At 43.5% G+C, this 27370-nt stretch overlaps 1 protein-coding gene across 1 annotated transcript; it reads right to left on the reverse strand.

Moving 5' to 3' along the window:
- Positions 1-2602: 2602 nt before the first annotated feature.
- On the reverse strand, positions 2603-4680 carry LOC123089557 (protein SMAX1-LIKE 3-like). Its single transcript, XM_044511206.1, has 3 exons — positions 4034-4680; positions 3472-3634; positions 2603-3370 (listed from the first exon to the last, which is right to left on the reverse strand). The coding sequence occupies exons 1-3, from the start codon at positions 4612-4614 to the stop codon at positions 2603-2605; spliced, it is 1512 nt and encodes a 503-aa protein (XP_044367141.1). The 5' UTR covers positions 4615-4680.
- Positions 4681-27370: the final 22690 nt, after the last annotated feature.

Here is a 27370-nt window from a genome sequence, read left to right on the forward strand (position 1 = left end):
TGTGACTGTGGCTGATGGATGTATCTAATGATTATGATTTGTATTGATGATTAGATACAGTGTAAATATGCTCTTGCTGTGTCACAGTAATTCCTGTCGGGCATGAACTGATAGTGAAATGCATGCTAATTCCTGTCGGGCACTAACTCACAGCGAAATGCAAGCATATTCCTGTCGGCCTTGAACTCATAGCGAAATAGAAACAAAATTCCTGTCGGTTGTGACCGACAGGAATGACCCATAACCCTGGCAAACCTAAAGCTGACAAAAAAGTATTTTCCTGTCGGTCACCGTCAGAAATGGCCGTCAGGAAAAATGCTTCTGTCGGCCGGCCGACAGACATAGTGTAATTTCCCTGTCAAGCTATGCCTGTCAGATTTTCCTGACAGTTGGCGGACAGGAAATATTATTCCTGTCGTTTTGCAGCCTTTTCCTGTCGGTTTCCAGCCCACAGGAAAATTTCTGTTTTTGGTAGTGTTTCTTAAGAATAGCTATAGATATGCTCATTGTTTTGTGAAAGGACTAAAGGAAACAAGTCGTTTTTTTCCGTATGCCTCCACCAACACCGCTCTCCTTGTCGGTTCTCCAATTTTCTCTACGGTTCCTCGCTTGTTGTTGCACTCTTTGCTGACTAGATTTGCAATAGGACGATTTTCACAATTATGACACTAGTATCAATAAATAGACATCGCCGGGGGTGACAACGATAAGAAAAGAAGACAGGCCTGGTAAAATAGAAGAAATATGGAAGTTCAATCAATGGTCGTAGAACCGAGGAATATGGCTAGAGTTTGCCATAGCATACGGATGGTTCAAATCTACAATGACCTGGGAGTGACAACCCTCCCCGCCAGCACTTCTCAACACCAAACCCTCCTCAGAGTCATCAGGCAAAGCCCTTGCGGCGGCAGGGAATCTACCTTTGCTTCATTGCTTGCAGACGGTGGTATTTGGGCATGGAAGGTTGATCGGGTGTAGGTACATGGCCCACCAGCGTTGACGTGGCGGGAGGCCAACATGTGGACCTAGTGGCAAATGTGATACATCGAGGCATGTGGCTCCTCCCGGGTGTATGAGAGGAAACTGTATCTCACGCTTGGTGTTCGGGACGTGTATATCCGGCACCTCTGTGGGCGCATATGCAGTGGCAGTTCTGTTCATAGATCCTTCTTGAGAGTCGACAACTTGGCCCAGGCCCCTTCTCTCTCCTCTGAGCAGCCTCGCCGGCCAGTGGGGGGGGGGCATCATTATACGCTTCTCACTACCTCTTCACACGCACGCAACCTGCCACAAATAACCATTTTTTGTGCACTCTCAAGCATCCACATCATCCTACATTTCTTTTGCTATGTGTACATGTGTTGACGTGGTCCGATCCAGTCCAGACGTCAGACACAAGTTCCTGACCAGCCATTTGGCTGGACTTCACGTGTTGCTAATGCGATCATTCGATTCTGAAAGCCCAACCGACCGTCCTTTCTAATTCTCATGCGCTTCATGTTCATGTCTCTTTTGCTCCCCATAGAATTCCTCACTTCCCCATTGTTCATGCCGAGCTACCGTCAAGACTAGTTAAACATTTAGCTACTGCATGCGGTTGGCTCCTTGGAATTTCCCAGTGCTGCTCATTCACTATGCCCAGGTCTGCACGGCGCACATGGCCCTGAACAGCCGCCTGAGTGCCGGCCTATCGGTCCGGCCTCAACTTCTCTTCATCTGGTCCACAACATACGAAGATACAACAAGACAATAGTGTGTATGCTTTATCCCCGTCATTCATCTATGTATGTTGTTAACTAAGAAACAATCAAACCATGTGATGTTTTTTTCCCATCCAAAGCAGCTTTTATAGATTACAACAGAATACCAAGTCAACAAACAGAAAACCAAGTCATATGCACTATTTTGGTTGTAGGATTTGGTCAGATCCCAAGGTTTATGTATTATATATTTTAGAAGAATCGCTCCAAAGCAATTTAAAGGTATGCTTTACCGGCGTGTATGTTGTGAAAATTATGTGCTAATAATAGCATTTGCTATAAACTATGAATTATATCTCTATGATCACTGTTATATATTACTCCCTGCGTCCCAAAATAAGTGTCTTAACTTTATATGTTGTACTAAGGTTGAGACACTTATTTTGAGACGGAGGGAGTATTTCATAAGCAACTACCTGATGATTCTTATTTGAAATTTGGATTTAGTATAAAATTTACATTATTCCTAAATTTCCGCAGCAACGTGTTGTGTTTTTGTATAATTACTATTAGTGGTAGACGTGGGACTTCTCATGTGGAATGGAAGACTGACGTTAGCCCAAGGGAAGAAGCCGCTGGAGCAGGCGAGCAGCTAGCACGTGGTGGCTGGTGGTAGCTCCCTGTTGTCCATGGTGCTCCTGGGGTCGGAGCTGACGGAGTCTCTGTTGGCACCCCTATAAATAAGCTTTGCAAGAGGCTTTTGTCCAAAAAAATGCTCATATTAGACTTTATAAACTATGAACTCTAAAATATGGTACTTGATCTGACACTCTGACTAGCACCAGCCGACCGTTTTCAAAATGGGTGAAAACACCTGGAATGGTTTGAAAGAATATCGTCTACTAATTGAAAAGGAAAACACCATCGACGACACTTATGACCCCCTCATCATGAGCCAAACTGTCTTCCTCCTCTTCCCCGTCCACTGCACAAACGTTCAGATCCCAGCAAGGACCACGACGTGGTCTCACTTCCATGTCCGTGTTGTTACGTCGTCGCTTCACCCGTGGGGAGGAAGCGGAAGGCCCAAACCTCGAGTCAAACACGTCAGAGCTCATCACCACGATGGCATCCTCCAAACCAACCACGTCGTCGTTGCATCCCCTCGCCATTGTTACTCCCGCGGTCGCATTCTTGATGCGCATTTCCGAATCGCCATCCAGTCGGTTGACGCCATTGATCAATATGACGCGGTGAGGGTTCTCCGCGATAGCTTCAAACAGCCTCGCCCCGACGTCACCACCATTGCCGTCTCCGTCGATGTCCGGTGGTCTCTGCCTCTTGAGGGCAAGTTTGCCGGTGTGTGCCGGGATGTCGGGGTTACCCTGAACCTGCAGGGTGGTGAACTCGGCATAGGAGCCAAACACGAGCCTCGCGAGCTCCCGAGCAACCGCCGTCTTGCCCCCGCTGTCCCTTCCTCGGAAGAGCAGCCAGGTCGTCGGCCATACGCCCGCCCTCCGCCTCGTCACGCCCGACCGGCACCGAAGCACTGTGCTCGATATGCCGGGAATGATATTCGCGTGCCGCGGAACGCGCAGCTCGAGCGCGTCGCACAGGATCTTGAAATTTTGCGCGGTGAGCTCCGTGAACTTCGGCCGGCGGGAAGCAGACTGCATGCGTCACGTGTCACGGATAATCAAATCGTGAGTTCTTGACTTCATGCGTGCATGATACATTAGACACAATGTCTATCTGAACGTGTTATACGTACGTTTGCTTGAAGACTGGCGCCGCAGTACGTTGTACTGGTGTATTTTGTACATTTGTAGCGGTGGAGCCATGGAGGCAGGATCGCCGTCGTTGCGACCACCTCGGTGCCGCATAAGAAAGCCGTCTGCGCTGTTCCTAATTTTGCTTTGCCAGCTTGACATTCACTGCAAGAAAAAAAAGCATAATTACTCTATTTCTCAGCCCTAACCATTATTAATATTTCACATATATGTTCACAATATCCCCCCCACCCAACCTAAACATGATTCAACGAGATGGCCATGGGTCATAAGGCCTTGATCAATGCTAGGTGCTTAAGAGAGGTCCTTGGAGAAATAAATCAGACTTTTTTAAGCATCGTGCTTATTCAGGACATATGCTTAATTAGGCGTCTCTCGTGTATAAAATAGGCATTGATGCTTCAGAAAATTCTGATTTATTTTCCTAAACACCTCCCTACGCATCTAGCATTCTACAAGGCTAACAAGCCGAGGAAGAAGAAAAAAAAATCAATCAGCTAGACGTGCATACATGCCACACTCTGGAGCTAGTAGGCTACATACCTTCCGTCCGGGACGACGTGGGCGACAACCGATGGCTGGAGTTTCGGGACGTCACAACTTGCCCTAATCGGCTGCTCCCACGAGATGGCGGCGCCCACGACGCTGGCCCCGGCCTGGGACTGGGAGCTCGAGAAGCCGGCCGCGCGCATGACACGGTCCACGCTCGGGTCGTCAAGGATGGAGAGGACGAGCTGCTCGAGCTCGCCGACCAAGGCGCCCCTGCGCCCCCGGTGCGCCTGCGCCCGCTTCAGCGCGGCAAGGAACGCGTTCGACGGCGCCGGCTCGACGCGGTCGCCACTGTGGTGGACCACGGACGCTGGCCTGGCCAAGGGGAGGCGGCCGAGCGCCACGTCTAGGCGGGGGTCGAGCGCGTTGTGCTGCTGCAGCGAATGGAACTGGAACCTGGCGCAGGCGGCGCGGAGGATGGCTGCCGCTGCCGGGGACGCCGAGAGCATGGCGCTGGCGATGTGGAGAGGGGTCACCTGCGCGTGGCCCCGCTGCCTCGCCAGGCTCACCGCCTGCCGGACCACGGCCGCCGCCTCCTCCCCCAGCGCGTGCTCCTGCCCGCCGGTGACCCGCATGCTAGACCGATCGTCCCACGCGCGCTAGCTAGCTACTTCTACGTACTCTTCGGGTGTAGACGTGTAGTCGACATACTCCCACGCGGAGATTTATGCAGGTGTGAGGCCGTGACCGAATTATGTCGTGCTTTTCTTGATGCATTATTTCGGTTACGAGCGTACGATAGATCCGAGGACCTCGCCAGTGTGTATACCCCGCAAATCCTTTGTGGTCACTAATCCCGGCACACGATCGACCGTACATCATCCCCTCATCCATGTACATGCAGTCATGGCAGAAGGGCCTATTTATATCTGGGCCTATTCATATCCATGTGGATGTGGCCATCGGCGGTACTCTGGTGGACACGACCGAGTGATTATTGCCGAAAACACCAGCTACAATTTACTGGATTATTACCCACAGTGCTTCCTTCGGATGGAAATATAAGTCTGGTACAAGGGAACTCAGGTCGTCAATGTAAGTATCAAAACACGTATAATATACAATAAAAATATATTTAGAAATTTCATCCGATGAATAATCTAAATATATATTTTAATAACATAGAATACATTTTCTGCTAGTCAAGTCACATATATCTATCTATGTGACTATGTCCGACCCTCGAGAGGGAGTAGTATATACTCCCTCTGTTTCATACGGCGCCGTTGCGTGATCGAGAAAGACACGTATTTTGAGAATCAAGTTTGGCCAATAACATGTGGGCTCTATGCGACAAAAGTAGTAAGCTTGTATACGGAAAAGCTTTTCAATGGTATAACTTTCTTGTCCGATGTATTTCTCGACGGGTTCCCGCCAGGGGTTCCTTTGCGATGTTATGTTCCATATATATGGCACGGGCTTGAAGTTGATGCGTGTTCATAGTGTCTACCGGGCCATCTTTGCGGGCGTGGGATTCTATGCTTTGGTAGTAGTTTGCATGTGGACATGTTTATAACGGTTTTTGCGCATTTCCAGTTAATTAATTTAGAAATTCTCTTCTTGATTAATTGACGGGGCAAATCTTTGTCTCCATTTAAAAAAATGATTAATATATAAGGGACGAGGCAAATCACTGAAATGAAGTGAGTAGCAGTACGTGTGTTTGTACAACAAAACAATATTGTGTGTGCATGTGCATGTATCATTATGTGCAGAATGAAGTACCATTATGGTTTCACGGTTAGCCCCTCAGCACTAAAACTGGTTACTTAATCCCCTGAGTTTACAAAACAAAATAAATCATCCCCGAAGTGGCCCTGAAGTGGTTTTGAGAACCTTTTCACAAATACTCTCTCCCTTTCGGTTTAAAGGGCATATGTCAAAATTTTCAGATTTACACTATATTAGCCCCACGTTTGGTCTCATTCAGTTGTGTTTTGAGTCTCACACCATATTAATCCATTGAGATGAGAGGGAGAATTAGAGGCCACACATGCACTCTTATTTGACATGTACATGCAAATCCAATGAATAACTGGGAGGATGATGCACTTATAGCTTCGAGAGTCGAACATGTGGGACATATTTCATTAGGCAGTTTTGAACCCGCGAAACCCGTGTCCTCCACTCACCATCTATCTTAGTTGTTGAGAACTTTAAGATGAACCCTTTAAACCTGAAAAGAGGGATTATCTTAGTGTCCCCATGTAGTATATCTTAAGCTATATCTAATAGCATGAAATAGACGTTTGAATATAGCAGTCCCGGTGCACTATATCTTACTAGTGTTTTATCAAAAAGCAAGACTATGCATGTTTTTTATTTGCGAATCAAAGGAGCTTTGTTCCATATTTAAAGAGTTACAGTCGAGAGACAACAGATCCTCAATACATGGTGGTCCTTGATGCATCCACACAGCCATGGTACACTCAGTACGACTATACTTTGCTAGGCAGTCGGCAACTCTATTTTGAACCCTAGTTAACTTTTGTGGAATAAACTCCCTGACTTTCATCAACTCCTTAGTTTCAGCCACGAGATGACCATAGGCAGAACGATCTAACCCATCCGCAGTTAAACTGGACAACGCCTCACTTGAGTCAGATTGGACAATGACTGGAGTGGCACTTGCTATGCAAGACTATACATGTTAACGATATGCATGTTCAAATCTGAAGTAGTGCCATCCATCTTCATTTTTCAAACCTAACACACATGTGCAATATAAATTCTAAAAACAGAAAAACGATTTACTCCGCTGCCTATAATCTTCCCAAATGGCAGGCAGCATGCTGCAGCAGCTTTTAAGCGTGCACTGCTCCGTATGCACACACACGATATCAGCTTTCAACCTGATGTTCACCGGCAGTGTGGCAGCAGCAACGTGAGAGCACTGTGCCGTATCCAGGCCAGCTAAACATATCCTGATCTAACATTAGTTCCTCCTCTATTAAATGGTCTGACTGGCGGCACTTATTCAAAAGACAGCCAACGGTAGTAAAGGCATGCAGGTGGAGTCATTTACGCCAAATATTTTCTGATCTTGGCTCGCAGCGTTGCACTTGCAACCAGCCCCATCCTCCATTGCCAGAGACAATCTTGAAAGTGTACCTTCAGCCAATCTTTACTCTCTCCTGCTGTAGAGATTTTTTTTTTTGAGACAACCTCTTGCAGTAGAGATGGTTGCCCCAGCCCACAACTGACACCACCGTCCAATGGAGCTAGTTGAAGTGCTGAGCCCAAATGATCGAGCAGCAGCTGTAGTAGCGCTGCGACTGGCTACTCACTGGAGCATTTACAAGACAGTTAATATTGGACCAATGTTCTCCCCATTAATAAGTTGCATGCCACCCTAAAAAAAATTGCATGCCGTATCAAATTTTTTTACAACAGGGAGGGGTCCTGAACGACCTAGAAACTGGCATGACGAATAAAAGCCATTATATCGCAGCAAGTAACTGAAACACGACATTTTTAAAAAATATTGATAAATATTTGAATTTTATGAACATTTTTCTAAAAAAAACTTGAAAAGGAAAATGAACCAAAGGAAATCGGTAAAAAGAACAATAGGAGAAAGAAAAGGGAAAAAACTCTCTCACACACGCTAACACGCGGAACCCAACCAAAAATAAGATTCATTTTTAAATGTTTTTGTTAAGCCCCAGGACCCACATGTCACTGGCACAAATTAATAGTTTTAATTAGCAATGGCACAAATAACAGTTGCTTAGCCTAACCAGGCATTTATTTACGTCATTATTCCTGTCAAAAATATATTTTACCTATCAGTGGCCGAATGCCGGCGCCCGCGCGCGAAGGCACGACGGCGATGTAGGGGGAAGATGACCGAGCGGTCAAGGGGCTGCGAAACAGGCTTGCGACTATGCTGGCGCGAAGCTGGACTGGCGTGGGGTGGTCAGGTTCAGCGGGGCTTTCAAATACCACGACAGCGGTGAGCTCTCGCGACGGCGAGCGGCGTTGCTAGGCAGGGAGAAGCTACGGACACGACGAGGTCTAGGAAAAAAAGCAGGAAACGTCCTATGGCTCGCCAGGAACTCGAGTATGCTCTCAGAAGAAGTTGGGGTAGCACATCAGAGGAGGTCGGGCGATGAGGGCCGCCGGTCGTCGGAGGTCTTTGCCATCGATTCTGGCGTGCCCCTCTCCAATTCCTAGCGGCAGGGGGGCCTCCTCGAGCTCCTTATTCCTTGACGCTCGTCAATTTTGCGCTCAGACGTCTCTTGTGAGCACCCCACGACGACCATCTCCGTGCGCCGCTGGACTACGTCTGGTGCTGGATCTGGTGGCATCCTGCGTGCCGAACTGATGTCAATCAACGCATGACGGAATGATGGCGAGCTCACTTGGGCCACATCGGCGAGCCTGGCACCGCCGCTTGTTGCTGGCCGCTTCAAGTTCCTTGTACACGTCGGAGTAAAGTGAGAAAGAGACAAGGAGGGAAGAGAGAATAGATTCTTTTTTCTTTTTCCTTCGAGTGGGTCTTGCATGTAAGTGACACATGTATAGAGGGGCAAAAATGTTCAAATAATGTTTCTAAACAGTCAAAGGCCTTTGACTAGATGAAAAACGGTACGGAAGGGCATTTCTATAAGTGCACCAAACGACAGAGGAGTAAATTTGAGCATGCTTCAAAATTAGGGGTAAATCTGAGTAGTGAGTTCAAGTTAGGGGCACAAATGTAAAAGCTCCTGTTTTTCAGCGCCGACCCACTCGCGGGAACACATCTGTTTTTTTAACGCGTGAAGGACCGAGTTTGCAAGGATTAGAACTCATGACTTTGCAGTCCTGATGCGATCTGCTAACCCCTCGACCTGACGGCTACCGATGATCATGGGAAGCATGAAATATATGAGAACACACAACAGTGTTCATATTCAAAAACATTTTAGAAACATTTCTTGAAAATTGCGAACAATTTTTAAATGCCTCAATATTTTTTGGACACGCAAGTTATTTTTGAACAAAAATTCCAAACTTTTTTGAATTCAAATATTTGCTGAATTGCCAATCAAATTTTGAAAACATGAACATATTTTTAAGTTTTGAACAAATTTGAAAAAACAGGAACTTTTTTCTAAATTCCCAAACATTTTTGGATTTGTTAAAAAATAAATAAAAGGTGATTTTTTAAAATTATAATTGTTTCTGAATTGTGAACATTTTTTTGAAAAGAAGCAAATAATTTTCAAAATTATAAACTTTTTGAATTAATAATCATTTTTGAAAATATCAGAAGGAAATCTGAAAATGGGAATGTTTTTGAAATTTTGAAATAATTTTGAAAATGTGAACATTTTACTAAATTTCTGATATTTTTTGAGAAAATAGAACTAGACTTGAAAAAAAGATACGGGAAAGAAAACGAAAAAAGCAAAAGAAAAAATAGAAACAGAAAAAATTGACAACGGGACGGCCCTGTCGTGGGTGCCCCTAGGCGAATCACTGACTACTTGACGAAGTGCGCGTTAAATAGTTTTTCTGTGCATTGGTTTGTGCCGCCCTTGTGGACGAGTGACGCGGAGTGCTGGCAAAAAACAACCTATATGAGGCCAAAGAAACAAAAAAAAACATATATGAGTTCATAGAACCATAATAATCTCAGAAAATTCTCAAAAAAAAAATCTCAGAAAAGAAAAAGTTGACAGAACCAGAATCTTTTTATGGTACAAATGCTTTTTTAGGAATCACCATAGGCGCAAGCTGCCCCACCTGAATATATATCTGAAACTAAACTGCAAAGCAGCCGATGTTCTGGAAGCAGGAGGTTTCACAATGCTTATTACAACGGCCTGGCCTAGGACATTGGTGTGAAAAATGCTCACATTAGACATTATAAACTATGATCTTTGAAAAAATACTATAAAAATATGATAATTGGTCCGACTAATACCTGCCGTCCATTTTCCAAACCGTTGAAACCACCTGGAATGGTTTGAAAGAACACCCTCTGCTAATTGAAAAGGAAAACATCATCCACCACATTCAGGATACATCATCATCAGCCAAACTGTCTTCCTCCTCTTTCCCATGCACTACACAAACGTTCATGTCCCATCAAATACGAAGACGTGGGCCACTTCCATGTCTATTACGTCATCCTCGTCCTCATTGTCATGTCGTTACTCCACCTGTGGGGAGGAGGCGGAAGCCACAGACATCCTCGAGTGACACATGTCGGAGCTCAGCACCACGATGGCATCCTCCAGACTGACCATGTCGCTGTTGCATCCTCCCACCATTGTTACTCCCACGATCGCGTTCTTGATGTGCATCTCCGAATCGCCATCCAGTCGGTTGACACCATCGATCAATATGACACGGTGAGGGTTCTCCGTGATTGCTTGGCCTCGGCGTTGCCACCATTGCCATCGCCGTCGTTGTCCAGTGATCTCTGCCTCTTGAGGGCGAGCTTGCCGGTGCGTGCAAGGATGTCAGAGTCTGCAGGGCTCCGAACTCGGCGTAGGAGCCAAACACGAGCCTCGCAAGCTCCTGAGAAACCGTTGTCTGGACGCCATCATCCCTTCCTCAAAAGAGTAGTCAGGTTGTCGGCCATACGCGGCAAAATTTCGTGTTTTGACCCTTTTTGCTAACAAATTCAGGATCTGCCCCCCCTATGGAAAAATTTCGAGATCTGACCCTTTACCGCCATGGGCCCTGGCGGTAGGTCCCTCGACGGCGACTAACGGCTATTTGCCCGTGCTGACGTGGAAAATGGCTTACCGCCAGGGCCCATGGCGGTACGGTACTGAAGCCTACAGCCAGTACCCCTGGCGGTAGGGTCCTAGGAGGTGGATAAGGGTGGGAGGGGCTGGATATTTCCTCCCCCACTCCTCATGCACTCATTCAGCCCACCCACTCCTCACCACTCCCCCGAGCTCAAGTATCCCCCTCTCTCTTTCAAGCACAAGAGCCTCTCAAATCTCTCTCATTTGTTAGAGATTTCTACGGTGGATTCTTACCATTTTCATCACCCAAGGTAGCTCGCTCATTTCCCCTCATTTTGATTGGTTGATATCTTTGTTTAGTTTGCATTTGCTCATTTGGTTACAAACCCTAGTTCATCTTTTTGGTGGGGTCAAATCAATTACTATGATCCATTTAGGGTTATGTTTGTGATTTTCTTATGTATGATATGCCTAGAATTGTTTGTAGATTTGTTTGTGTACCTAGATCTAGTGCTAGTATTAGTGTACACAATTGGGGTTGGGTTAGGCTTAACAAAGCAATTAAACCTAAGGGTGTGTTTGGTTTCAGAACCAAGTGGAATGTCATGGAACTGTTCCATTCCTAAGGAACGGAATGATTCCATCTTGGTGTTAAGCTAGAAGAGAATGAGATAGGATGGAATGATTCCCAGGGACAGAATGCCAACATTTCCAGTAAATCTGAAAAATCCGAAGTCTGAACTAACAACTGCGCAGTTTATGTGAACTTGTTGCTGCCTACAACGCCAACACCATTCTTGAGCAAGCACCAACCGCCAAAGCACGGTGACCATGCTAGCTGAAGAGGAGGACGTTGGGAGGCTGGAGCTCGCCTCGGGCTTCCTCCCACCCCATACATCCTGTCCCTCATGCCAATGCTGGACAGATCCTGCGACCTTGTACGCCGGCCGGCACGGCTGGACGCCGATGCTCCGGACGCTGCACGACCGCAAATCCCGTCAACGTGTGCTCAAGTGCGATGGCCGGCTGGATGTGACGTGCCTGGCAGCTCGTGCTGGATGCCTCGTGGTGGCTGCGGCTTCTTGCTGCTGCGGTTGCCCCGCTACACCATTGGTCTCTGTAGCGAGTGAGTAAGGAGGTCGTGGGAGCGGGTTGTTCCACGTGGTCCGCTCGATTTCGAGAGACCGCTCGGAACGGCATAAACAGGGAATATGCCATCCCTGGAATCGAGTGGTTCCGGTTCCTTTGACGATCCAAAGGCAGGAATGGGGTCTGGGAACGGAACCGACCCGTGTCGTTCCACTTGGTGACAGAAACCAAACACACCCTAAGTTCACTTTCATAGCAGCTTGTTGAAATGTAGGATGGCACCATCCGTTTTCGTTGAATTTTCTGTTGAGGGGACGACGCAGTGTGAACGCGAAGTGATTGAGGAAAAGATGAACTTCTGGATGGAAGCCATTGATGCTTTGAATGCGGCGTGTAGGGCCTTTCAACATTATTATTTCACTGATGACTGTTCCAAAAATTTAATCAAAAAAAGGAGAGGAAGATGACCAAGCTCAAGACGGCGGAAAAAAAATTGTAGGCGTGATCTTGCGATGCAAATTGCATTGTGTGCGACAAGGGGAGAAGCTGCTAGGATAGACATGGGAAATCATGGCCAGGTCATTGATTGGTTAGTGAGGCAGCCATTTTCGTCGGACCAGAAGCGGGCTTCTCGTTGGGTATGGGTCCAAGAAAGAAATGATGTTATTTGTTGCAACCCGGGACCGTACGCCAAATAGACTTGAATGAGGCTATGTAATCTTTGTCATTTGGACTACAATGACATGTACCCTTAATATTTGGTCGTCATTTGAACTACTATGACTTGTACCCTTAACATTTGAACACATTAAGAACTTGGTGTTGTATGTCATATCAAGTAACCAAGTGTTGTACTTCGCTGAATTTATTTTGTGTTTTGTTGTATGTCATCTTAAACCCGTATATTCATCTAGGATGGACATTCGATCCATGACTATGAACATAGCATGTGAGAAGCTCATGATGGAGCGACACCGTTGTTTGAAGAGGGAATGTGAAGCATGGTTGAAGAGTTGTGATGAGGCAAATGCGGCCAAGAAGGATTTCAAAAAGTATCACTTTATCGAGGAACCTTGTGATGCTAAGGAGAAAAAAGCTTTCTGAAAGCTTGTGAATGAAAAAAGGAGGATGCTTGATGTGCTGCAAGACCGGGAATATGCTTGCAGACACACTTTGGCAATTGAGAATGCGTTCACTGCCAGCAAAGAAGAATTCCGTGAGATGGACTTGAGGAAACCCGGCCAGGTCATAGGATGGGCAATCGAACAAGGCGTGTCAGAGAATCTGGCCCACCGTGCTGCATGGGCCTGGTTCCGCAAAACGAATGGTGTGTTGGGTCATTGGGCAGGATCCACCGACTTTCAACTGAAGAGTAATCAAGCTTGTGACGATCAAATTGAACGTCTGATAAGTATGAGAGCTATGTTACCTGTTTAGAAAATGTGTCATCGAGCTTAAGCTACTAGTTTTAACCAATGTCGTTCGAACCGGGTCATGTTTTAATTAGTTTGAACATGTGTTATTCGTGGATGTAATGAACTATGTTGAGTTGATTTATGTTATGTATGTGCTTGCTAGTTGATCATTCTAAGATTTGGCCTTAGATGAACTATGTTGAGTTATGAACTATGTTGAGTTAATGAACTATGTTATAAAGTATGAGCATAATGAACTATGTTGAGTTATGTATGTGCTTGAGTTGAGTTAGGCCTTAGATGATGGCAGAACAGAGGAGGTGCTATGTTTTAAACCCTACCGCCACACCCCCTGGCGGTAGGTTGCTGAACCCTACCGCCAGGGCCCATGGCAGTAAGGGGGTGGCGCCGGGCGTGAATCAGTAGTGTAACGAGATTAAAGCCCCCCTTGGCAGTAGGGCACAACCTAGGCTCTGGCGGTAGGGTGTTCCCTACCGCCAAGGGGGGCTTTAATCTTGTTACAGTACCGAAACACTATCTGTGCCACCCCCTTACCGCCATGGGCCCTGGTGGTCGGGTTCAACAACCTACCGCTAGGGGATGTGGTGGTAGGGTTTAAAATAGAGTACCTACTTTGTTCTGCCCCTCATCTTAGCACAACAGTTTATAATCATAGAAAATGCTGACAAATCACAGAAATTGTTGACAAACTTTAGTTCTCACGACAAATTCAATACAAATTCATCCACGACAAGTTCACGACACATGTCTTCTTGCCTTAGTAGTACATAATTCATGATAAATGATAAAGGTGGCATGGCTTCATCCGGTTACATGATGAGTCCACCAAAGCGAAGGCTTTACTGAGTCATACGGGGTCATTTCCCCTTCTTGTCACGTGCCTCGTCCTCCTCAGGTGCCTTGCAAGCCTTTGCCAGGTTTCTTGCCCTCTCCTCCTCACGAGCAAGCTTTGCTTGGCGTTCCTTCTCCTCCTCGCGTTGCTTCCGCTCCATCCTCTCCTTCTGACGACGCTCTTCCTCCAAGCCTCTTTGAAACCTTTCTTCAAACAGCCGCTGGCGCCTAAGACAATCTTCATATTGGTCCTTTTGGACATCTTCTGGCACTCCATGATCTATCCATGTGAAGTACTTTCATAGAGGAGACGGTGATTGCATACAAAATGGATGTAGTGTTGACACACATTTTAGAGTAACATGTTACTTCTCTAGCATACCGGTGGTTGGTCATAGGCGTGAGTTGGAAGCGCACGATCATAAACATAGTTGGGGCATACAAAGTATCTCCTTCCTTCCGTCCATGACTTCTTTCGGTCGGTGGATACCTTCACCTTGCAAACATCTCCACACCAACATGGCCAAATCTTCACATCTTTCTCCTTCACCTTGTCCAAAGATGCGTTCTCCCACCTGTGTGGCATGTCTTCTTGGTTAGCACACGGTGGCCTCGTCATGGAACCAGATGAAGCCATGCCTACCACAATTAAAGATGTTAAGTGATACGTCTCCAATGTATCTACAATTTTTGATTGTTCCATGCTATTATATTACCCGTTTTGGATGTTTATGGGCTTTACTATACACTTTTATATCATTTTTGGGACTAACCTACTAACTGGAGGCCCAACCCGAATTGCTATTTTTTTGCCTATTTCAGTGTTTCGCAGAAAAGGAATATCAAACGGAGTCCAAGCGTAATGAAACCTTCGGGAGCGATCTTTTTGGAACAAACGCAATCCAAGAGACTTGGAGTGGACGTCAAGAAGAAGCTGAGGCGGCCACGAGGGTGCAAGGTGCGTCCTGGGGGTGCCCCCTGCCTCATGGGTCCCTCGTGGCTCCCCTGACCGACTTCTTTTGCCTATATAAATCTACATACCCCTAAAACATCCAGGAGCACCACGAAAAACTATTTCCACCGCCGCAACCTTCTGTACCCGTGAGATCCCATCTTCGAGCCTTTTCCGGTGCTCCGCCAGAGGGGGAATCGATCATGGAGGGCTTCTACATAATCACCAAGGCCTCTCCGATGAGTTGTGAGTAGTTTACCGGGTCCATAGTTATTAGCTAGATGGCTTCTTCTCTCTCTTTGAATCTCAATACAAAGTTCTCCTCGATCTTCTTGGAGATCTATTCGATGTAACTCTTTTTGCGGTGTGTTTGTCGAGAACCGATGAATTGTGGGTTTATGATCAAGTTTATCTATGAGAAATATTTGAATCTCCTCTAAATTCTTTTATGTATGATTGGTTATCTTTGCAAGTCTCTTCGAATTATCAGTTTGGTTTGGCCTACTAGATTGATCTTTCTTGCAATGGGAGAAGTGCTTAGCTTTGGGTTCAATCTTGCGGTGTCCTTTCCCAGTGACAGCAGGGGCAGCAAGGCACGTATTGTATTGTTACCATCGAGGATAAAAAGATGGGGTTTATATCATATTGCTTGAATTTATCCCTCTACATCATGTCATCTTGCTTAATGCATTACTCTGTTCTTATGAACTTAATACTCTAGATGCATGCTGGATAGCGGTCGATGTGTGGAGTAATAGTAGTGGATGTAGGCAGGAGTCGGTCTACTTGTCGCGGACATGATGCCTATATACATGATCATGCCTAGATATTCTCATAACTATGCACTTTTCTAACAGTTGCTCGACACTAATTTGTTCACCCACCGTAATACTTATGCTATCTTGAGAGAAGCCACTAGTGAAACCTATGGCCCCGGGTCTATTCTCCATCATATAAGTTTCCGATCTACTTTATTTTGCAATCTTTACTTTTCAATCTACATCATAAAAATACCAAAAATATTTATCTTATCATATTATCTCTATCAGATCTCACTTCCGCAAGTGGTCGTGAAGGGATTGACAACCCCTTTATCGCATTGGTTGTGAGGTTCTTGTTTGTTTATGTAGGTGCGAGGGACTTGCGTGGAGCCTCCTACTAGATTGATACCTTGGTTCTCAAAAACTTAGGGAAATACTTATGCTACTTTGCTGCATCATCCTTTCCTCTTCAAGGGAAAAACCAACACATGCTGAAGAGGTAGCAAGAAGGATTTTTAGCGCCGTTGCCGGGGAGGTCTTCACTCAAGTCAAGACATACCAAGTACCCATCACAAACTCTTCTCCCTCGCATTAAATTATTTGCCATTTGCCTCTCATTTTCCTCTCCCCCACTTCACCCTTGCCGTTTTATCTGGCCTTCTTTCGTTCGATCTTATGATTGCTTGTGTCTCCATGTGCCTTCTGTGTGCTTGCATCTTTGCTTGCTAAAAATCTATTGTTATGGATCCACTTAAAGTGTTCTACTTGGATCATCTTCGATCCTTATGCGCTCGTGCTGAAACCCCAACTAGCCTAGTTGATGGGAAATCTTTAGATGAGCATGCTTATTTTGTGCGTCACTATTTGTCTGAAAAAGGAAGACTCTTATGGGATCAAATAAACATATTGTTGTGTTATGCTTTGAATCTTTGTGAAATTTATGATTTTACTTGTTGCTCTAAGAACTCTAAAAAACACCTTCCCTACCTATGTGAGTTTAATGAAAATGAAATCTTATCTTCTTATGCAAAGGGTGTTTATAGTTACTTTGATATCGAACAAATTGAAGAATTTGTTGCTTTTAATGGTGCTTATGAAGTTGCTTCTTTGATTGAAAAGTATGACATTACTCTGAAAATTTTGACATACTTAAATATTGCTATGAAAACTATGCTCATAATGTCTATGTCAAAGAATATATTGAGAGAATGACTGTTGCTTTGCAAGAAAATAATGATATGCAGGAATCTATAGATAATGATTCCGTTGATTTGATTGAAATATCCCTTGATGAACATGATGCTTGCTATTCTTGTGGCCATGATGCCAATATTTATGAAGATGAATTTGCTATAGTTCCTTATGTTAAACATGAGATCATTGCTATTGCATCCATACTTGGTAGTTCCTTCAATGAAAAGCATGATTGCAATGATGCTACTATAAGTTCTCTTGATGTCAATTGTGCTAATAATATGCAAAACCCTAAGCTTGGGGATGCTAGTTTTGCTATGTCTACTACTTGTTGCAATGATCATGATTGGGGTGATTCTTTTTGTGATCTTGAAAATTTATTTAAGCCCCATGATGAATATGAGATTGATAATAGTGTTTGCAATATTATTGAAAGTGGGTTTGGAAGAGTGTCAACTTTAGATCCCACATATTTGGATTTTGATCAATCTTATGAATTTTTTGATAAAAGTGGGTTTGGAGAGGTCATGACTTTAGTTAATCATAATCCCACTATTTTGGAAGAGTGTCAACTTTGCATGCATGTGGATCATGTTGAAAATATTTTATGTGATAGCTATTTTGTTGAATTTGCTTATGATCCCACATGTAATTATTATGAGAGAGGAAAATATGGTTGTAGAAATTTTCATGTTACTAAATTACCTCTCGTCATGTTGAGATTTCTATCGTCTCTTTCTTCTTCCTTGCATATGCTAGTTTTTGCTTGCCTTGCAAATTTGTTTGCTTATAATATGCCTATGCATATGAAGTATATTAGACTTAGATGTGTTTTTCATATGCTACATGATGCTCTCTTTGCGCTTCAATTCTTGTCTTTCATGTGCGCATCATTAAAATTATCAATGCCTAGCTAAAAGGCTTTAAACGATAGCGCTTGTTGGGAGGCAACCCAATTTTATTTTTGTTCCTTGCTTCTTGTTCCTGATTAGTAATAAATAATTCATCTAGCCTCTGTTTAGATGTGGTTTTATGTTTTAATTAGTGTTTTTGCCAAGTAGAACCTATATGATCATCTTGGGTGAAAGTTAATTCGATCTTGCTGAAAAACAGAAACTTTTGAGCTCACGAGAAAAAATCTAATAAATCACAGAAATGTGCTTTTGAGTTGATTATTTTTGCAGTAGATCAATGGACAAATTGCCTAGGACTTTCTAGTTTGGTAGGATTTTTAGAGTTCTAGACGTACTCGCAAGTTACAGATTGCTACAGAATGTTCTGTTTTTGACAGATTATGTTTTTTGTGTGTTGTTTGTTTATTTTGATGAATCTATGGCTAGTATCGGGGGGTATGAACCATAGAGAAGTTGGAATACAGTAGGTTTAACACCAATATAATAAATAATGAGTTCATTATAGTACCTTAAGTGGTGGTTTTTCTTTCTTGCACTAACGGAGCTTATGAGATTTCCTGTTGAGTTTTGTGTTGTGAAGTTTTCAAGTTTTGGGTAAAGATTTGATGGAATATGGAATAAGGAGTGGAAATAGCCTAAGCTTGGGGATGCCCATGGCACCCCAAGATAATTCAAGGACAAACAAAAGCCTAAGCTTGGGGATGCCCCGCAAAGCATCCCCTCTTTTGTTTTCGACTATCAGTAACTTTACTTGGAGCTATATTTTTATTCACCACATGATATGTGTTTTGCTTGGAGCGTCTTGTATGATATGAGTCTTTGATTCTTAGTTTACCACAATCATCCTTGCTGTACACACCTTTTGGGAGAGACACACATGATTCAGAATTTATTAGAATACTCTATGTGCTTCACTTATATCTTTTGAGCTAGACAGTTTTGCTCTAGTGCTTCACTTATATCTTTTTAGAGCACGGCGGTGAAAGGGATCGAGAAGAGGTGTCTAGAGGGGGGTGATTAGACACAATGTACCAAAAGTAGCAGTTTTTAATCTCTTTAGGTTTAAGTGGAGTTTTAGCACAAGTTTAGCAATCACAATACAAATCAAGCAAGCATGCAAAGAGTATATGAGCAACGGAAAGTAAAGCATGCAACTTGCAAGAATGTAAAGGGATGGGATTGGAGTGTGCAAACGCAATTTGGAGACACGGAGATATTTGAGCCGTGGTTCCAATAGGTGGTGCTATCGTACATCCACGTTGATGGAGACTTCAATCAACGAAGGGTAACGGCTGCACGAGTCCACGGAGGGATCCACCCAAGAAGGGTCCACGAAGAAGCAACCTTGTCTATCCCACCATGTCCGTCGCCCACGAAGGACTTTCCTCACTAGCGGTAGATCTTCATGAAGTAGGCGATCTCGTTGCCCTTACAAACTCCTTGGTTCAACTCCACAATCTTGTCGGAGGCTCCCAAGTGACACCTAGCCAATCTAGGAGACACCACTCTCCAAGAAGTAACAAATGGTGTGTTGATGATAGAACTCCTTGCTCTTGTGCTTCAAATGATAGTCTCCCCAACACTCAACTCTCTCTCTCACAGGATTTGGATTTGGTGGAAATAAGATTTTAGTGGAAAGCAACTTGGGCAAGGCTAGAGATCAATATTCATATGGTAGGAATGGAATATCTTGGTCTCAACACATGAGTAGGTGGTTCTCTCTCAAAAATGGTAAGTTGGAAGTGTAGGTTTGTTCTGATGGCTCTCTGCATGAATGAAGAGGAGGTGGAGGGGTATATATAGCCTCCACACAAAATCTAACTGTTACACACAATTTACCAATCTCGTGGGACCGAATCAACAAACTCGGTCAGACCGATTCAGTAAACCTAGTGACCCTTAGGGTTTTTGGTGGGACCGACATGCAACTCGGTAGGACCGATATGGTTAGGGTTAGGGCATAACATAATCTTGGTGAGACCGATTACACAAACTCGATGAGGCCGATTTTGGTAATAAGCTGACCAGAGAGTTGGTCAGGTAAACTCAGTGGGACCGAAACATTACGAAAAGGAAACAAAGAGTTTACATTGTAATCTCGGTAGGACCGATTACTCAAAATCGATGAGACCGATTTTGGTAATTAGCTAAACAGAGAGATTACAATCCCATCTCGGTGAGATTGAGATCCCTATCGGTGAGACCGATTTGCTTAGGGTTTGTGGCAGTGGCTATGACATCTGAACTCGGTGGCGCCGGATAGAAAGAATCGGTGGGGCCGAGCTTGACTTTTGGTTTAGGTCATATGTGGATGTGAGAAAGTAGTTGAGGGCTTTTGAGCATATCACTAAGCACTTAGAGCAAGATCCTCAGTAAGCAACACCTCATCCATCCTTGATAGTATTGGCTTTTCCTATAGACTCAATGTGATCTTGGATCACTAAAAATAGAAAATGTAGAGTCTTGAGCTTTGAGCTTGAGCCAATCCTTTTGTCCTTAGCATTTTGAGGGATCCACTTCCTCTAGTCCATGCCACTCCATTGTTGAAGTTGTCTGAAACATACTAGGTAAGGGTATTAGTCCAACAAGAGATATGTTGACATAAATTACCAAAATCACCCAGGGAGCACTTGTGCTTTCAATCTCCCCCTTTTTGGTAATGGATGACAACATACATCAAAGCTTTAGATAAAGATACAGAGAATGACAAGTAAAGCTTTGGAAAGACATGTAACAAGCATAGGCTCCCCCTACAAGTATGCAATCATGTAAGTATGGAATATAGGAGCATGTGAATGCATAAGCATAACAGAGAAGGCAATGAGTTACATGTATCTTGGCTATATGCATCAGAGCAAAAGATGTAAATATGGGAAAAGTACCCTCATGCTCATGAGTCCCTCTTGCAAACAGTATGTACATCAGCAAGAGATCTTCATACACATGATTATGATGCATATACTTACCTTGTGATCTTGATTTGGCTTAGGATGGAATGAACCTGCGTAAACAAGGTTAGATAACACAGATACGCCTACTAGCCAGAGCAAACAAAAAGGAACCACAAGAGAACCAAGACTGGGATGACATGTAGAGAGTAAGTACTGAGTACTCCATTGATATAGACATGTCCCCAAAGGTAAAGATGTGCAATGAATTCAAGGATTTTCTTCCCTTGGATGTATTGCTCCCTCTGAATCTAGCATGGGATACAGGGAACAGAAAATCAGAGCCAAAGAATACGAGGCATAGAAGCCATATAAATATGAACATGTCTTTTTCCCTCTTCAAGACATGTGACTTCTCTCCTCTTGAACACCAAGCATCTGGGATCCTTGAAAATGACTCTCTCTCTCTTTGAGTATTCTCTCCCCTAGAGATATGATAAAGTTTTGATGTGATGTCTCTCTATAGATAAAGTTTTGATGTGATCTCTCTCTCTCCCCCTTTGACATCAATTTCCAAGAAGGGTCTTCTGGACTTATTGTCACATGGGTTTGGTCCTTGAGTCATAGATCAAAGCAGCAAGAAAAATGTGATGCTGGTCGAGGACAAGATTCATTGAGTGGAGCTGGATCAAAAGAACACAAGAATAAGTGGCAAGCTGTTTTTCCTGTTCTTAATCGGTAGCACCGAGTTGTATTCTTCAGTAGCACCGAAAGGTTTCGGTGGGACCAAAAATAACAGGCCGGTGTGACCGAGTTCATCACAGAGAAAACACTTGTCACCTCAGCTCACTTAGACAAGTAAGATCTCACAAGGATTTGCAATGAATTGGATGCAAGGAAATGCAGAACAGAATATAAAGAAATGAAATCTAGATGAAGTTTTTTTTCATAGGGAAACAAATATGCAAGAAACAAATGCAAGAGCACAGAAAAGAACATGCGAGAACTTCATCTAGATATGGTCGGCGACAAAGTCACCTATGTTAGAGTATATTGACAAAGGAGTTAAGTGATGTCACTTGATCATAGGTCATACTCATCGTTTAAGCTCAAAATGGGGTTACCATTTTTTGTTTAAGCATTTTGATGTATTCGCATCTTGTAGAGTGGCTTTATCTCATGTCTTGGAGTAAAGCTTCTCTAAGATGGAATAAGATACCTTGGGTGGTGGTGTTGATCATGTAGTTGAACTTGTGTGGATTGCTCAAGGTTGATGTAGCTTATCAAGAGTTGGGAGCACCACTTTGAAGTTTGAGTTCATCTTTCTACATGGGTTAGTTTTTGCAAGGAAGAGAACTTGTGTATCCAATATGACAGTCATAGAGTTCAAACTAGAATTTGTCAAAAGGATATGTTTAAATGGTTCCGTGCTTCCTTGTCTTCAACCATGGTTGTGTAGAGACTTGGTGATGTAGAGATTGCTCAAGATGTAAGTGAGTTGCAATCTCATAGATTTTGATTCATCCAAGTACCTACAAGGGTTAGATGACATGCAAGGTGCAAATATATCTAAGACACAAGATTTTCATCATAAGAGAAATATCAAGGATTTGTCATAGGTTCAAGCATTGCATGTATTCGAATGGAGTTCCTACTCCAAGTTTGAAGCATCAATGATGTTCAGTTCACCTCTCAACCTGCAAAACACTTTCTCATCAAGTGGTTTAGTGAATATATCCGCTAATTGTTTGTCGGTGCGAACATGCTTAAGGTCAATGTCCCCTTTGGCAACATGATCTTGAATGAAATGATGTCGAACTTCAATATGCTTAGTTCGAGAATGTTGCACAGGATTGTGAGCAATCTTGATAGAACTTTCATTGTCACAAAGTAATGGAACATGTTTCACATATATCCCATAATCCTTAAGAGTTTGGGTCATCCAAAGTAATTGAGCACAACATGAACCAGCGGCAATGTATTCCACTTCGGTGATGGATAAGGATACCGAGTTTTGTTTCTTGGAAGATCAATAGACAAGAGATCTACCAAGAAATTGACAAGTACCGAAAGTGGACTTTATATCAACCTTGTAACCGGCATAGTCCGAGTCGGAGTAGCCAACAAGATCGAAAGAGGCCCTCTTTGGATACCAAATGCCAAAGTTTGGTGTATGAATTAAGTATCTCAATATCCTTTTCACAGCCTTAAGATGACATTCCTTAGGAGCAGCTTGATATCGTACACACATGCACACACTTAGCATAATATCAGGACGTGAAGCACATAGGTATAACAATGAACCGATCATAGAGTGATAAACCTTTTGATCAACCGGTTCACCATCTTTGGTCAAATCAAGATGTCAACTAGTAGGCATGGGTGTAGTCATACCTTTGCATTCTTGCATGTTGAACTTCTTGAATAAGTACTTTGTGTACTTCGTTTGAGAGACAAAAGTACCTTCCTTAGTTTGCTTGATTTGCAAACCAAGAAAGAATTTGAGTTCACTCATCATAGACATCTCAAACTTCTCCGACATTAGCTTTCCAAACTTTTCACTAAAATGAGGGTTAGTTGATCCAAATATAATATAATCGACATAAATTTGGCATACAAATAATTCTCCATTAACCCTTTTAGTAAAAAAGAGTAGAATCAATCTTTCCAATATCAAAGACTTTTTCAATAAGGAACTTGGTTAAGCATTTATACCAAGCTCTAGGAGCTTGCTTAAGACCATAAAGACCTTTGTGAAGTATGTAAACACGATTAGATTTCTTAGGATTGATAAAGCCAGGGGGTTGCTTAACATAAACTTCCTCCTCTATTTCACCATTTAGAAAAGCACTTTTAACGTCCATTTGGTACATGGTGATATCATGGTGATTAGCATAGGCAAGTAAGATGCGAATGGACTCAAGTCTAGCAATGGGGGCATATGTCTCACCATAGTCCATACCTTTGACTTGAGTGTATCCTTGGGCGACGAGACGTGCTTTGTTGCGAATGACTTGTCCATCTTCATCTTGCTTGTTACGAAACACCCATTTGGTACCGATGATGTTGTGGTTGTTGTTGGGCTTCTCAACCAATGTCCAAACTTAGTTTCTCTCAAAGTTGTGTAGCTCTTCATGCATGGCATTTATCCAATCCGGATCTTCCAATGCTTCTTCAACCTTCATAGGTTCAATGCTAGAGATGAAAGAATAGTGTTCACAAAAGTTAGCTAAACGAGTTTTAGAGTGAGTGATTCTTCCGATTTCGATATCATTGTTGATTTGCTCGATGGGATGGTCTCTGGCAACTCTTGCTCGAACTTGTGAAAGCTTTTGCTTGGATCTTGGTTGAACATCTTCTTCATCTTGTTCTTCGTCTTGTCCTTCCTCATTGTTGTTAATGTTGTCGTTCTCTTGTCGTGGTGGAGAAGCAGGTTGTTGATGTTCATCTTGGTGTACTTCCTCGTTCTCTTCGTCTTGATGTGTCCCACTTGTGGATGCTTCCGTATCAACTCTTGGTTCAGCTTGTCGTGAGGTAGAAGCTTCCACTTGGACAGATGAAGTACTCTCCTTCACCTCCGTTGGACGAACTTTGCCAATAGACAAGTCTTGGATTGCTTCCGAAGGATCTTTATCTCCTATATCAATTGGAAATTTCTCTACTTGTGAGCCGTTAGATTCATCAAACTTCACATCTACCGTCTCTTCAACCTTTCGGGTGAAATTATTGTAGACACGGTAAGTGTGAGAGTTTGAGCCATAACCAAGTAAGAATCCTTCATGAGACTTAGGAGCAAATTTAGAGCGATGATGCTTATCAAGAATGTAGAACTTTGAGCCGAATACTCGAAAGTATCCAACTTGAGGTTTGTTACCGATGAGGAGCTCGTATGTCGTCTTGCTGAGTAGCTTGTGAAGATACAAGCGATTTGTTGCATGACAAGCTGTCTCAACCGCTTCCGCCCAAAAGTGCTTTGGCGTCTTGTACTCATCAAGCATCGTTCTCGCCATTTCGATGAGCGTCCGATTCTTCCTCTCAACAACTCCATTTTGTTGAGGTGTGTACGTAGCCGAGAACTCATGTGAAATCCCTTCTTCGTCAAGAAAGGTGTCCACATTTGCGTTCTTGAACTCCGTTCTGCTGTCGCTACGAACCTTCTTGATCTTCACTGAAACTGATTTTGGGCTTTCCTCGTGAAGTTTTTGAAGATCTTTTGGACCCGTGATTTATCATTGAGCAAGAACACCCACGTAAATCTTAAAAAATCATCAACTATAACTAGACCAAAAGAATTTCCACCGAGACTTTTGTAAGCGTTGGGACCAAAAAGATCCATATGAAGTAGCTCGAGTGGCCTCCTTGTGGTCATGATGTTCTTCACGGGATGCCTTCCTCCAACCTGTTTACCTGCTTGACAAGTGCTGCAAAGTCTATCCTTATCAAATATGACATCGTTAATGCCAAGGATATGATTACCTTTAATAAGCTTGTCAGGGTTCCACATACCCACACGACCTAATCGTTTATGCCATAACCAACCTTTAGAAGATTTAGCAATGAAGCAAGTTCTAGGTTGAGCCTTTTTAGTGAAATCAACAATGCATAGATCACCTCTACAAATGCTGGTAAAGACCATTTTATGATTATCTATATGAAACACTTGGCAATCTACTTCAGTAAATAGGACATTGAAGCCGAAATCAGCAAGTCTAGATAATGAAAGTAAGTTGTATCCAAGAGATTCAACGAGCATAACATTTTTTATGGAGCTATCATGTGATATGGCCACCTTACCGAGGCCAACCACCTTACCCTTTGAGTTGTCACCGAAGGTGACAAACTTTCGAGGACCGTTGTTTTCAGCAAGCTCACGAAACATGTCTTTATCTCCGGTCATGTGATCGGTACATCCACTATCAAGAACCCATTCATTTCCACCTGCCATATGTCCCCGAAGATTTGCCATAAGACCAAAGTGTCTCATTGCATCATCAAGATCAGAGTCATCATCCTCGTCCTCATCATAGTATCCATGTTCAACATTGTCATGTTGTGGATCAATTCCTAGAGAGGGTGATTCGTTAGAATGAGTTTGACAATGATTTCCTTTATGAATTCTAGTAGCTTTAGAGATAATGTCGCTAATGATTCCAACATTTCCTTTGACACACATAAGGTTTGTAAGTTCAAATAGAAAATTACCAAACATAGGATTATTGGAATTCATCTTACTCAAGGCAATAGATTTATGGAGAATTTCATCTAGATTTTTCAAGGAGTGATTCGTAAATTGTTCCTCAAGAAATTTCCATATAGTGTAGTCACACTCAAGAGTAGGCAAATTTACAATAAAGTTTCTAGGTAAGCCTATAGTGATAAGATTAACAGTTCTTAGATTTCTAATCATGTCAATTGACTCATCAAGGGTAGGATGCATAGGATCAGCTTGAGGTGCACAAGGACTAGCAATGTACTTGTTCAAATGATAATTATTGAAGATCACAAGCATCTCATTTTTCCACTCATGAAAGTACTCTCCATCAAGTATAGGCACTCTATGTCTAAGACTCCCCAAAGTAGACTCATCCATCTTCCTCCAATGGTGATTAAACCAAAGCAATGGAGACCAAGGCTCTGATACCAATTGAAAGGGATCGAGAAGAGGTGTCTAGAGGGGGGTGAATAGACACAATGTACCAAATGTAGCAGTTTTTAATCTCTTTAGGTTTAAGTGGAGTTTTAGCACAAGTTTAGCAATCACAATACAAATCAAGCAAGCATGCAAAGAGTATATGAGCAGCGAAAAGTAAAGCATGCAACTTGCAAGAACGTAAAGGGATGGGATTGGAGTGTGCAAACGCAATTTGGATACACGGAAATTTTTGAGCCATGGTTCCGATAGGTGGTGCTATCGTACATCCACGTTGATGGAGACTTCAACCCATGAAGGGTAACCGTTGCGCGAGTCCACGGAGGGTTCCACCCACGAAGGGTCCACGAAGAAGCAACCTTGTGTATCCCACCATGGTCGTCGCCCACAAAGGACTTGCCTCACTAGCGGTAGATCTTCATGAAGTAGGCAATCTCCTTGCCCGTACAAACTCCTTGGTTCAACTCCACAATCTTGTCGGAGGCTCCCAAGTGACACCTAGCCAATCTAGGAGACACCACTCTCCAAGAAGTAACAAATGGTGTGTTGATGATGAACTCCTTGCTCTTGTGCTTCAAATGATAGTCTCCCCAACACTCAACTCACTCTCACAAGATTTGGATTTGGTGGAAAGAAGATTTGAGTGGAAAGCAACTTGGGGAAGGCTAGAGATCAAGATTCATATGGTAGGAATGAGATATCTTGACCTCAACACAAGTGTAGGTGGTTCTCTCTTAGAAAATATAAGTTGAAAGTGTAGGCATGTTCTGATGGCTCTCTCCACGAATGAAGAGGAGGTGGAGGGGTATATATAGCCTCCACACATAATCTAACTGTTACACACAACTTACCAATCTCGGTGGGACTGAATTAAGAAACTCGGTCTGACCGATTCAGTACACCTAGTGACCCTTAGGGTTTTCGGTGGGA

Source organism: Triticum aestivum, chromosome 4B (assembly GCF_018294505.1).
Source record: "Triticum aestivum cultivar Chinese Spring chromosome 4B, IWGSC CS RefSeq v2.1, whole genome shotgun sequence".
NCBI classification, from domain to species: Eukaryota; Viridiplantae; Streptophyta; class Magnoliopsida; order Poales; family Poaceae; genus Triticum; species Triticum aestivum.